A 12,882-nucleotide genomic window follows, 5' to 3' on the forward strand; every position below is an offset into this window, starting at 1 on the left:
CCAAAAACCATTTGCGGCAGATATTTTGTAAACGCTGGGTTTGAGCGCTAGAAAATTCAATCTCTTTGTGGCTGTTTGAAACCGCCACAAAATGCATTTTAATTTTACTTTTTTTTGACTTTCTACATTTTCTAGCGGTTTAAAACGGCCACAAAATTTATTTTAATTTTGTCTCATTCAACGTTTCTGGGGGTTTTAAACCGTCACAAATCGCGTTATGTGCAAAACATGAATAATGCATTGTTGAAGGAAGAAACAGTAGCAGCAAATTAGGCAGGTCAATCTTTAAGTACCAAAACATTGGACTTCGATCTCAATGAACCCTATGTTATGGAGGATTAAGTAGTTTGTGTAGTTCTCCATTTTGCTATATTAGATATGTTGTGTTAATCTTGCAGTTTTATAATTATTAACTTCAACAGAATTTGATCTTTGTGTGTGAGAGAGATTCTACAATAATATTTCAATGGACTAAAAATAATGAGAAATGGTTGAATTAAAAAATGAAGAAATTTCATATTCTACATGTTGTGAAAAGTGTAATTTAATAATTGCAAAAAATGTGACAACAAAGCACATATACACAAATTCCCAATTTACCTCATCCATTACTAACTTTCCATATTCATCAATTACATTCATTAATTTGTGATCATCTACCGCACAATCTCGAATTTCTCGAATAGGGACATCACCAACATCAGTTAGCACTCGTGCATATCTTGTAATTCTTTGCCTGCATAATCAAAATTGTGCTATTATAAGCTATTAAGCTACTTATTATCATAATTTACAAGTAATTGAAGGCCCAAAACAATTGCTTCCATGACCATGGTAGATTCACAGACAAAGAATAACTAGATATAAGGAATCATGCATCATTATAGAAAGTCCATGCTATCCTCATAATACAACCAAAAGAGATGATGGAAGAGCATGGGCTAAAGGCCCAACCACTAGAGCTATGGCCAGGAGGTTACTTGAAGATTTGACTGCTTCAGAGCTTAGTGGGCCCAATGGGCTTGGTGGGCCTAGGGTGCTTCTCACTTGGGCTTTAATTGATTAAACACCATGATTAATTGTATTTTCTTAGTATAGGAATTTACTTTGATGTTGGTCTTGTATTTTGACCATAGATTAGGGTTTAGGTGTCTTGGGCTTAATTTTGGGCTTCTTGGGCTTTGGGCTTTTGATACCCAATATTGGGCTCATTCTTCTTCTTATATTTTTTCCTATTCATTGTATTCATTAGACCAATGTATTTCGGTCATTAGATTAGGGTTATATGAAGAATACATTAATAGGAAAATTAGGCTTCATTTATGCATCATTTAGAAGAAATTTGAGTTGAATTTGAGTCACATGGATGGCATGGAGTGGTTCCGGCCATGTGAGCTTCAAATGCAACTCAAATCACTTCTAAATGACTCCTAAATGAGGGTAGCATCTGAATTAGTCACGTTGGAAGCCAAAGTTTGAATTTCAAATTCAAATTTGAAATTCAAACTAGGCGCCAATTTGATTAGTTTGAAATTGCCGCCCAAAGTTAACCTAGTTTCTTCCTATAAGTGTATCTTTTCCCACCTATTGTAAACACTTTTGAATATATGATAATCTGAATTTACTTCAGCCAATTCTAAAGTCACCGAAATCCCCAAGAGAGAGCTATAGAGAGTGCCTTCATAGTTTCTTAGGAAAACCCTAGTTTCCTACACTTTGAAGTGTGCAATCCCTTGAGGCTTGAGCTTGGATACTTCCTTCAAGGTCTTGACCTTGTCTTCAGCTGGAGAACATCGTCCAAGGAGTTCAACAACTTAGTTCCATCTCCATTGAAGAGGATCCGTGCCTAGGAGGAGCTTAGGAGGAGCTAGTTCATCACTTCTCCTACTCTTTCTATCAATTTTGGTATCAAGAGCAAGGTTCTTCAAGGAGATAAGTGCTTCATCTTTTTGTGTCCGAATTTGTGTTGTTCTTTGTGTTCTTCTTGTCTTGTTTGAGTTTATTTTCGGATCTATATGTTTTGAATCACATTTTTGTTCCATAGATCCATTGGTTGATTGTTTTTGAATTTTCTTCCACAATCAACATGTTTAGGACCTATTAGCTTGTGCTTTTTTTTTAATTTCTTGGAGTCTCTCCATTCTTGTATGTGTCCGTGATTGGACTTCATGCATTTGCATTAGATTTTGGTTTTTAATCCATGTTTTGTCTTAGAGTTTGTGTTTAGTCCTTATATGTTACATAATTCCTTGATTAGCATGTTGACCTAATTTTTCTTTGAAGTTCATTATCTCATATTTTGGTTTCGGTTTGTATTCATTGTTGCCTACCTATATGTGCTTTTTATTTTACCTTATTGTGTTCATAATTTGCTATTAGTCCTAGCAAGTTTCTTTAGAGTTAGGTTTCCATTGTGTACTTAAGTTTTCAAATCACTTTCCATTGAAAAATCTTATAAAAAATTTTGTGACTCAAAATTTCAAGTGCTTAATCTTACTTCTAGTGCACTATCTTTTGGATTCAAATTTTTTAAAAGTAAATAGGCTGAAAATAGAGACAAAAACAGAGCCTAAATCAAAAGAAAAGTACAAAGATTCAAAGAAGAAAAGTGTACAAAAGAATCCAAGATAAGACCTAAAAACTAGTGCACTAGTTTCCTTGTTTTCACTTGAAATTTGACCTAATTTGTAGTCTCGGTTTCTATAGCTTGGAATCATTAAAAAAATTTGAAACAAAAGGCAAATACCTTCTCTGGAATCTCAATTTGAATATAGAAAAAGAAAGAATTAAAAAAAAAATAGAGAAAGCATTTTAAAGTGAAAAAGCCGAGAGGTGTTCATTGATAAAAATTCATTTGATTCCTTGTTATTGTTTTGACTACTATTTGTTCTATACTTATCCAATTGCTTTCAAATTTTTTTTGTTTAGTTCATCTACTCTAGTACCTGTCTAGGAACATTCCTAACTGAGTGCTAGCTTTATTTGGAGTCTTATTTTCCAGTTTTACTTGTTGAACCTCTTTGAGTCTTGTCATATATACATATTACTCTTAACTTTTGGTATAAGCTTTCCAAATTGTGCTTTATTGCTTGTCTAGTTTTCTTTCAATAACTTTCCTGTGCTGGAAGTGGCCTCAAATACTTGCTCAAGGATCAAGCATTGCTCAACAAAGAGTAGGAAAAGTTTGGACACTAAGACCTAAAAATTTGACCTAAATTAGTGACCAAAGCTTCTCCTAAACTTCCTTCACTTGAGTGACCATTCCTTTCACTTTGTGAGGCAGCCACCATTAACCTCTTTTGTTGTGATTCTTTGCAGGTCCAGGAGCATCAAATTTGAAGGATTAGTGGCGGATTAAGACACTTAAACAAGTGTTAGAAAAGTTGAACACAAAACCTTCACTAATTGGTCACCAAAACCGCCATTTATTGTTTTCTAGGCTAGTTTAAATTTTGCAATCTCTCTTGTATTTTAAAATCAATTTGTAAAGCTTGGAGGGAGTATTAAGAAGCTGGTCAGGTATATCTAACTCCTTGTTAGCATTCTCACGTGTAGTACTAGTGGAAGTGGCTTGAAAATTTCATATGTTTCAAGCTTCCACCTAGGGCAAACTGACTAGTTGATTATCCTTGCTTCCTTCAAGTGTTTGAACTTTAATTGTGTTTACTTAGTGCTTAAATTCGTCTAGACTTGTGCAGATTTACTTGCTCACGTTTAGTTTAGTCTAAAAAACAAACAAATTGTGAAAAAGCATTCAAAATTTTTGTGAAAAGTTTTGGGAAAATGGAAGTACCACAAAGGAGTTTAGTGATTTCCACTTGAAAAGGCTTGGTTATTAAGTGGCTCTTTGTAGCTCAACTCCCTTGATAGTGCAACTTGTACACTTAGACTTCCAAGTGTTATTTTCATTCCTAGAAAATACCAAAAACATTTTTTATAACTTTTTGCATAGCATATAAAATCTTATTGCTTAATCATGAGTCAACATTCTCAAAGTAGTAGTGACTTTGAATCTCCTAAAAGTTTTAAAATAATTTTCAAGGAGGTTGAGGCACTAAAACTTTGGAAGCATGATGAAATACTTCAAAAAAAAAAAAGAAAAACTTGAAAAGGAAGTACAAATCATGGCTTTAGAACAAGAGATTCAAAAGATTAAGCAACGAGAAGAAAAACTTTTGAAAAGATTAAATAAAAATAAAAGTCCAAAAGGTTCTTCTAGGAGCTCAACCAAGAGCTCCAATGATTCTCAAAGTCAAAATAATGATGGTAGTATACAAATGGATGCTTACTATCAACCCCCACCTAGGAGAGTCATTAAAGAACACAAAGTGAGGGAATCAAGGTCACTTGTGATCAAGTAGGTGAGGAAAGAAAAGTTCCTTTAGCCACCCTAGCTTTTCAAGGACAAGCCATGTATTGGTGGACATCCTTGGAAAGAGAGAGAAGACTTCACAATGATCCTCCCATCACTTATTGGAATGAGTTGAGGAGTGCTATGAGAAGAAGGCACATACCTTCTTATTATAGTAGGGAGCTTATGGATAAGCTCCAAAGACTCCAACAAAAGGGTATGAGTGTTGAGGAGTATAGACAAAAAATGGAGTTGTATCTCATGAGGGCTGGGATAAGGGAAGAAGAAAGATTGACCATTGCTAGATTTCTAAGTGGTCTTAATTTTGACATAAGAGATAGAGTTGAGTTACTCCCTTATAGGGACCTTGATGATTTGGTCCAACTTTGTATAAGGGTGGAACAACAAAATTTGAGAAAAACTTCTTTTAAAGGTAAAACTCAATCTAGCTCTTATGTTAAGAAAGACTACAAGAGGGAGGGTCAATTTGATACCTCTAAGAAATTTGGCAAAGAAAAAGAAAAAGAAAAAGAAAATAAGAAAAATAAAAATATTGTCACTTCTAGTAGCAAAACTAGTGATATCAAATGCTTTAAGTGTCTTGGGAGAGGTCACATAGCTTCTCAATGCCCAACTAAAAAGGTGATGATTTTGAAGGGGCAAGACATTTATAGTAGTGTTGATGAATCTAGTTCCACTACTTCAAGTGATAGTGAATCAAGTGAGGAAGACCATCCCATTGAAAGCGCATATCCTTGTGATGGTCAACTTCTAATGATTAGAAGGCTTTTAGGAAACCAACCTCATGAGTCTCACCTTTCACAAAGAGAGAATATTTTTCACACAAGGTGTAAAATTCTTAATAATGCTTGTTCTCTCATTGTGGATAGTGGGTCTTTTTGTAATTGTTGTAGTACAAGGTTGGTGGAGAAGCTTGGTCTTACTATTATTCCCCATCCGAAACCCTATCAACTTCATTGGATTAATGAAGATGGGGATATTAATGTTAATAATCAAGTGAAAGTCAAGTTCTCTATTGGTAACTATGAAGATCAAGTGGTTTGTGACATAGTTCCAATGGAGGCTTGCCATATTTTGTTGGGAAGGCCATGGCAATTTGACAAGAAAACCATGCATAATGGTCTTACCAATGAAATCACTTTCACCCATAAAGAAAAGAAATTTGTACTTCATCCTTTGTCTCCTTCACAAGTGATAGAGGATCAAGTACAAATGAAATTGAAAAGAGAAGAAGAAAAAAAAACTTGATTAAAAAAAAAACAAAAAGGAAAAGAAGCATAAGTCTTCAAAGAAGAAGGAAGAGAAATCTCTTTCTATAGAAGGAATTCAACAAGAAACTTTAAAACAAACCCTAATTGTTGAAAAACCTTCTTACCTTCTTCTTTGTAGAAGTGTGCTTCAGCGTCATAATTTAAGCATTGAACTTAGTTCTTTACCTCCTCAAGTTTCTCATTTATTAAAAGAATTTGATGATATATTCCCTAGTGAAGGTCCAAAAGGCCTTCCTCCTTTTAGGGGTATAGAACATCAAATTGATTTTGTGCCTGGGGCTAGTCTACCCAATAGACCAGCCTATAGGACAAATCCTCAAGAAACTAAGGAGATAGAGAACCAAGTCCATGAATTATTGAATAAGGGGTGGGTACAAAAGAGTTTGAGTCCCTGTGCTGTGCCTGTATTTTTAGTGCCCAAGAAAGATGGAAAATGGAGAATGTGTTGTGATTGTAGGGCCATTAACAATATCACAATCAAGTACAGGCACCCAATCCCTAGACTTGATGATACGCTTGATGAATTACATGGTGCCTCTATATTTTCTAAAATTGATCTTAAAAGTGGTTATCACCAAATAAGAATTAAAAAGGGTGATGAGTGGAAAACTGCTTTTAAAACCAAATTTGGATTGTATGAGTGGCTAGTTATGCCTTTTGGTTTAACTAATGCACCAAGTACATTCATGAGGCTTATGAATCATGTCTTGAGAGAATGTATAGGAAAATTTGTTGTTGTTTATTTTGATGATATATTAATCTATAGTAGTTCTCAAGATGATCACTTAGGACATCTTAGAGAAGTTATGATGATCCTTAGGGAAAACCAATTATTTGCAAATCTTGAAAAATGTACTTTTTGTGTGGATCATGTGGTTTTCCTAGGGTTCATTGTAAGCAAAAATGGGGTTCAAGTGGACCCCGAGAAAATCAAAGCCATTCAAGAGTGGCCCAAGCCTAAAAATGTTAGTGAAGTTAGGAGTTTTCATGGACTAACAAGTTTTTATAGAAGATTTGTGCCTAACTTCTCTAGCATTGCTTCACCCTTGAATGAGCTAGTCAAAAAAGATATTTTATTTGATTGGACTTCCAAGCATGACCAAGCATTTCAATTACTTAAAGATCAACTTACTAATGCACCCATTTTAGCTCTACCAAATTTTGAAAAGACTTTTGAGCTAGAATGTGATGCATCAGGAGTTGGCATAGGAGCTGTGTTATTGCAAGGAGGACACCCCATTGCCTATTTTAGTAAAAAACTAAAAGGTGCCTCCCTCAATTACCCAACCTATGACAAGGAGTTGTATGCATTGGTTAGAGCTTTACAAACTTGGGAACACTATCTTGTGTCCAAAGAGTTTGTCATTCATAGTGACCATGAGTCACTTAAATATTTAAGAGGTCAAGGTAAGTTAAATAAGAGGCATGCCAAATGGTTAGAGTTCCTTGAACAATTTCCATATATCATTAAATTCAAGAAAGGAAAATCAAGTGTTGTAGCTGATGCTTTATCTAGGAGACATACTTTGCTTGTGTCTCTAGGTACTCAAATTCTTGGATTTGATAATATTAGGGAGTTGTATGAGGAAGATCTTGAGTTTGGTGATAATTATAAAAAATGTCAACAAAAAGCTTTTGATGGTTTCTATATGGTTGAGGGGTACTTGTATAAAGAAGGAAGGTTATGCATACCCGAAGGATCCATTAGGAAATTATTAATTAAAGAGAGTCATGAAGGTGGGCTTATGGGGCACTTTGGAGTTGAGAAAACTCTTAGTTTGCTAAAAGAAAAATTTTATTGGCCTCATATGCGAAAAGATGTCCAAAGGCATTGTTTTAGATGTTTGGCTTGTTTACAAGCTAAGTCTAAAGTAATGCCTCATGGTACATACACACCTTTACCTGTTGCTTCTTCTCCTTGGGTAGATATTAGCATGGATTTTGTGCTAGGTTTACCTAGAACCCAAAGGGGAATGGATTCTATCTTTGTGGTAGTGGATCGTTTTAGTAAAATGGCACATTTTATTCCATGCCACAAAGTAGATGATGCAAGCAACATAGCAAAACTTTTCTTTAGAGATGTGGTTAAACTTCATGGGCTTCCTAGGACTATAGTTTCAGATAGAGATACAAAGTTCCTAAGCCACTTTTGGCGTGTCTTGTGGTCAAGACTAGGAACCAAACTCCTCTTTTCAACTACTTGTCATCCTCAAACAGATGACCAAACTGAGGTAGTGAATAGATCTCTGTCTACTATGCTTAGGGCAGTCCTAAAGGGTAATCACAAATCTTGGGATGAGTTTTTGCCCTACATTGAATTTGCCTACAATAGGGTAGTTCACAAAACTACCAATATTTCTCCTTTTGAGGCTGTGTATGAGTTTAATCCTTTAACTCCTTTGGACTTGATACCTCTTCCTAATGTTGAACATTTCATTCATAAGGAAGGGGCTTCAAGGGCTGAGTTTGTCAAGAAACTTCATGAAAGGATTAAAACTCATATTCAAACTCAAAATGAGAAATATGCAAAACAAGGGAATAAAGGAAAGAAATCTATGATCTTCGAGAAAGGTGATTGGGTTTGGCTTCACTTAAGAAAAGAACGTTTTCCAAATCAAAGGAAGTCCAAACTCAGTCCTAGAGGAGATGGTCCCTTTCAGGTCTTACAGCGTATCAATGATAACGCTTATAGACTTGATTTACCCTCTGATTATGGAGTCAGCACCACTTTTAATGTTAGTGATCTTAAACCTTTTGTAGGTGCTAGTGATGATGAGGAAGAGTCTTCAGATTTGAGGATGAATCCTTCTCAAGAGGGAGGGAATGATGGAAGAGCATGGGCTAAAGGCCCAACCACTAGAGCTATGGCCAGGAGGTTACTTGAAGATTTGACTGCTTCAGAGCTTAGTGGGCCCAATGGCCTTGGTGGGCCTAGGGTGCTTCTCACTTGGGCTTTAATTGATTAAACACCATGATTAATTGTATTTTCTTAGTATAGGAATTTACTTTGATGTTGGTCTTGTATTTTGACCATAGATTAGGGTTTAGGTGTCTTGGGCTTAATTTTGGGCTTCTTGGGCTTTGGGCTTTTGATACCCAATATTGGGCTCATTCTTCTTCTTATATTTTTTCCTATTCATTGTATTCATTAGACCAATGTATTTCGGTCATTAGATTAGGGTTATATGAAGAATACATTAATAGGAAAATTAGGCTTCATTTATGCATCATTTAGAAGAAATTTGAGTTGAATTTGAGTCACATGGATGGCATGGAGTGGTTCCGGCCATGTGAGCTTCAAATGCAACTCAAATCACTTCTAAATGACTCCTAAATGAGGGTAACATCTGAATTAGTCACGTTGGAAGCCAAAGTTTGAATTTCAAATTCAGATTTGAAATTCAAACTAGGCGCCAATTTGATTAGTTTGAAATTGCCGCCCAAAGTTAACCTAGTTTCTTCCTATAAGTGTATCTTTTCCCACCTATTGTAAACACTTTTGAATATATGATAATCTGAATTTAATTCAGCCAATTCTAAAGTCACCGAAATCCCTAAGAGAGAGCTATAGAGAGTGCCTTCATAGTTTCTTAGGAAAACCCTAGTTTCCTACACTTTGAAGTGTGCAATCCCTTGAGGCTTGAGCTTGGATACTTCCTTCAAGGTCTTGACCTTGTCTTCAGCTGGAGAACTTCGTCCAAGGAGTTCAACAACTTAGTTCCATCTCCATTGAAGAGGATCCGTGCCTAGGAGGAGCTTAGGAGGAGCTAGTTCATCACTTCTCCTACTCTTTCTATCAAGAGAAAGGAAAAAGTATTAAATTGCTTTCATGTTCTTCATTTATAAAGCAATAACAGTTTTATATAAATGTTAACAACATGGAAGTTTCACAACAACATAAAATCCCAATATTTTAAGAACTAGAAGAAATAATATCCATAATTTCAAGGTTTCAATTGGGTAAGAGTTTTGCATTCTTGGATCTTCTACTAACAAAATTTGATGCAAAAAATCAATTATCATTTGCAGATGAGCTTACAAAGCAAAATTTAAGTTGCGCTAAAACTAATGAAACTTTCCAAGATTTCTACTTTCCAAAGGAAAACCATATGACTACCTTCTTCAGTAGTTGAGTTTGTACTATCACACCAAATGGCCTCGCTAATGCGAGGCAGGGCAAATGTTGGACCTTGAAGGAAAGATAAATTATGTCCCAAAGGAACTCCAAGAAGAGTTGAAGTTGCTTTAGCACCTCCCAAAGCACGCACAAGTTCTCCCTAGAGAAAAATAGCTTATGCATTTATATTCTTTCATGCAAATCTTATAATCAAAATCACCAAAATAAAATATTAAATTATGGGTCACAAAACTAAATAAACACAAATATAGTCAAGCAAAATAAACATAAATATGGCATGCCTTAATCTTTGCTCTTTCTCTAATAAGAGTAAGTGAAGCATTTATGACACGACTTTGGCCTTTCTCTAGTAAAGTAGCAAATACTTCTGCAGCATTTAAACTTGGCATTGAATGGATGCATCTGCGTGCTATAATTGATAATTAATTAATATATTTAGAGGCCAAAGAAATTTTGTCAATTTTACTCCTATTAGATGAAACAAAGTAAAAGCATGGTCACATTCATGTAATTAAAAGTGAAAAACAAAAAAAAAACATTTTCTGAAACTGAATAGCCCCTAATCTCTCATCCTAAAACACAAATGACAAAACCCAGCAAACACAGCCATGTGGCTCAACTTCTGGCATACATCAAGCAATCGCTTCAACCTCAATTTTGAAACACTAATCAAAATGCCTTTCTTCTGTTTTTCTATTATTAAAATCAAAGTACAAACAAATAGATAACTAGATTAATTGCACCTTTACTTCCTTTTTTTTTCTCTAATAAGAAAATAGTATAACAAATATCATAAACAATCATTGATGTTACCATTGAAACTGCTTTAAGTTCGCCTACTCTAAGAAACACTTTGTTTACCAGAAACAATTTACTCAAGCTTGTGATTGACAAAGTTCTACTGCAATTGTAATATTTTAATGCCCTGTTTGTTATTACTGATTCCAGTAAAATGTCTTAAAGTTTTTTTTTATCCTAAATTCATTATGAATACTTTAAGTAAACTATCTTACTCTGATCTTTTTTACATTTGTCCAAAAAAAAAACTACAATTAAGAATGATTAAAAACATCCAAAACCCAGTTCATATCCTGTATTAGTCCAGATCTCATTTTTTTACAAGCCTCTATCTCCTTAATTAACAACAACATCTCTTACTTTTTATTCGCTTCCTATCTTTTTTCTTTCTTGAAGTGTTATATATTTTCCTATTAGTATGAGTTTTCGAGTAGGTTCTTATTGTCTCAATAGAAATTACAATGACATTATACTTGCTGTTTTTATTTAAGGAAAAAAATGCGAGTGATATACAGCAGCTAGTGTGAGTTTGATTACCTGTGAAATTAGAAAGAGTGATTGCTTCAACAATTAAAGCAATTAATTTGATTTGTGCTGAACTAGGATTAAGAGATTACTTAGGACTTGTTTGGTGTGAACAGAGTTGTCAGCTCCAACATAAGCATGAAAATATTAGAGAGACAAAAATGGACAAGGATAATGCACATGATAAAAGGCCTTTTGGTAAGCCTGTCACATATAACGAGCCTGCTAATATTGCTAGGCCAGAAAATGTTAAAAATGAGAAAGAAACTAGACAAGATAAGCAAGAAAATGTGACCCAAGCATCTGAACATATCAGCAATGGAACATATAAGCAACTCTTTTCGATTGAGGTTGTCTCTCTCTTAAAACAACCATAGATTTAATTCAACAGATTAATGATGATGAAAAACATCATGAAAAAGCCAATTTCAAATCAGAACATCAAAATCAAATAACACTCGTAATTTCAAAAGGAAAATAACACTATACTTTCAAATCAAAACGTTAAAAAATAAATAATGAACATTCGTATTCCCTCACCTCAAATTTGTGATCTCTGAAAAATTTGCTCCACCTAAAACCTCTGGAAAAAAAATCATAATGAAATATTATACAAATCAAAAATAGGGAATCAAAATGGATATGAATCGAAAACTTGCCTTAAATTAAAGCAATCGATTGAAGAACAACATAGAGAAGAGAAAGCTTAAAGAAGATCTTGCGAAATCACTAAGCCTAAATTGGACACTTTGCGAAATGGTTTCACCGTAAATTGCTTCACGAACGATTATGTTGAGGGGGAAGAAGAAGAAGTTTGAGCGTGATAGGTTTTCGCAGGTAAAGTTTCCGCGGAGCATTCTAAGTTAGGTTTTTTTAATTTTAAATTTAAGTTCTTTAATTCTTTTATTTTTACTCACTTAATTCTTTTAATAAAAATAAAAATATACTTTAATTAAGTTGTCCACGTGGTCACACAAAGAGTTAATAAATAGATAATTAGATACTTACACATTGTGGCGGTTTAAAACCGCCAAATATTTAATTATTTTGTGGGGGTCAAGATAACCCCTAAAATTACAACTTTTTTTGGCGATTTATTAAAACCGCTAGAAAATAATCGCCACTAATTAACTAATTTTTTGTAGTGTTTTGTTTGTAGTTTTAGGTTGAATTGTTGTTTACAGGGAGATTTATTTTCAAGTTCTTTAGATGCTGACTTTTATTGATTTTGATGTTGAATTATATTTTTCAAATGTGCATGTGCACACCATCCGAGTTTATTACTTTTATTGTTTAGCACGTCTTTTGTTAGCAAATTTAAATGAATTTCTGTTCTCAAACGAATTCACATTTAATTAAAAATTATTAAATAATATAATAGTTACTAAAAATTACATAAACATTGTTTAATCCCTCCTCTTATATATATATATATATAAAGAGCAAATATAAATGTTACAACTTAAAATCATAAAAATATTTCTCATCAAATAAATTTCATATTTTATAAATATTTTGTAATGAACCCACATATCACTACACTTAGTATAGTACAATTACTATATAGTAGAAAACATAAAGAATCTGCTAACCTAGAATTATCATACAAGAGTATGGTAAGAATAAAAAAGAAATTTGTAAAATTAAAAGATGATTTTGAATCCCTCGAGTATCTATGAGTTTTTATGATAATAAACAAATTTTCTCAGGAGACTATTTCGGACAAAGCAAATGTCATATTTCATATGTAAGACGAAGTGCATCATTTGGATTAATGC

The 12,882-nt window shown here is 33.9% G+C and overlaps 1 protein-coding gene across 5 annotated transcripts; it reads right to left on the reverse strand.

The window, feature by feature from the left end:
- Positions 1 to 478: 478 nt before the first annotated feature.
- LOC109790492 (arginase 1, mitochondrial-like) lies at positions 479 to 12,217 on the reverse strand. Of its 5 annotated transcripts, none has more exons than XR_014428207.1 (5): positions 11,764 to 12,217; positions 11,645 to 11,687; positions 9,761 to 9,920; positions 1,714 to 9,436; positions 479 to 736 (listed from the first exon to the last, which is right to left on the reverse strand). XR_014428207.1 is itself a non-coding variant. In XM_083060988.1 (5 exons), exons 3-5 carry the CDS (start codon positions 10,168 to 10,170, stop codon positions 705 to 707), a joined length of 300 nt encoding a protein of 99 aa, XP_082917114.1. In that variant the 5' UTR covers positions 10,171 to 10,190; positions 11,645 to 11,687; positions 11,764 to 11,995; the 3' UTR covers positions 479 to 704. The 5 variants fall into 5 exon arrangements, 2 of the variants coding, with proteins under 2 accessions (XP_082917114.1, XP_082917118.1); XM_083060988.1 differs by lacking the exon at positions 1,714 to 9,436 and adding an exon at positions 10,063 to 10,190 and having other exon boundaries at positions 11,764 to 11,995; XM_083060992.1 differs by lacking the exon at positions 479 to 736 and adding an exon at positions 10,063 to 10,190 and having other exon boundaries at positions 8,996 to 9,436; positions 11,764 to 11,991.
- Positions 12,218 to 12,882: the final 665 nt, after the last annotated feature.

Source organism: Cajanus cajan, chromosome 1 (genome assembly GCF_000230855.2).
Source record: "Cajanus cajan strain Asha chromosome 1, NIPB_CcT2T_4, whole genome shotgun sequence".
NCBI classification, from domain to species: Eukaryota; Viridiplantae; Streptophyta; class Magnoliopsida; order Fabales; family Fabaceae; genus Cajanus; species Cajanus cajan.

What these genes read in the sequence shown, in the direction of transcription:
- LOC109790492 (XM_083060988.1), bottom strand. Translation starts at nt 10,170, where the DNA reads ATGCCAAGTTTAAATGCTGCAGAAGTATTTGCTACTTTACTAGAGAAA. An exon ending in GAGAAAGAGCAAAGATTAAG is followed by an intron (nt 9,921 to 10,062) that starts GCATGCCATATT and finishes ATTTTTCTCTAG; the next exon opens with GGAGAACTTGTGCGTGCTTT. An exon ending in AAACTCAACTACTGAAGAAG is followed by an intron (nt 737 to 9,760) that starts GTAGTCATATGG and finishes TTGATTATGCAG; the next exon opens with GCAAAGAATTACAAGATATG.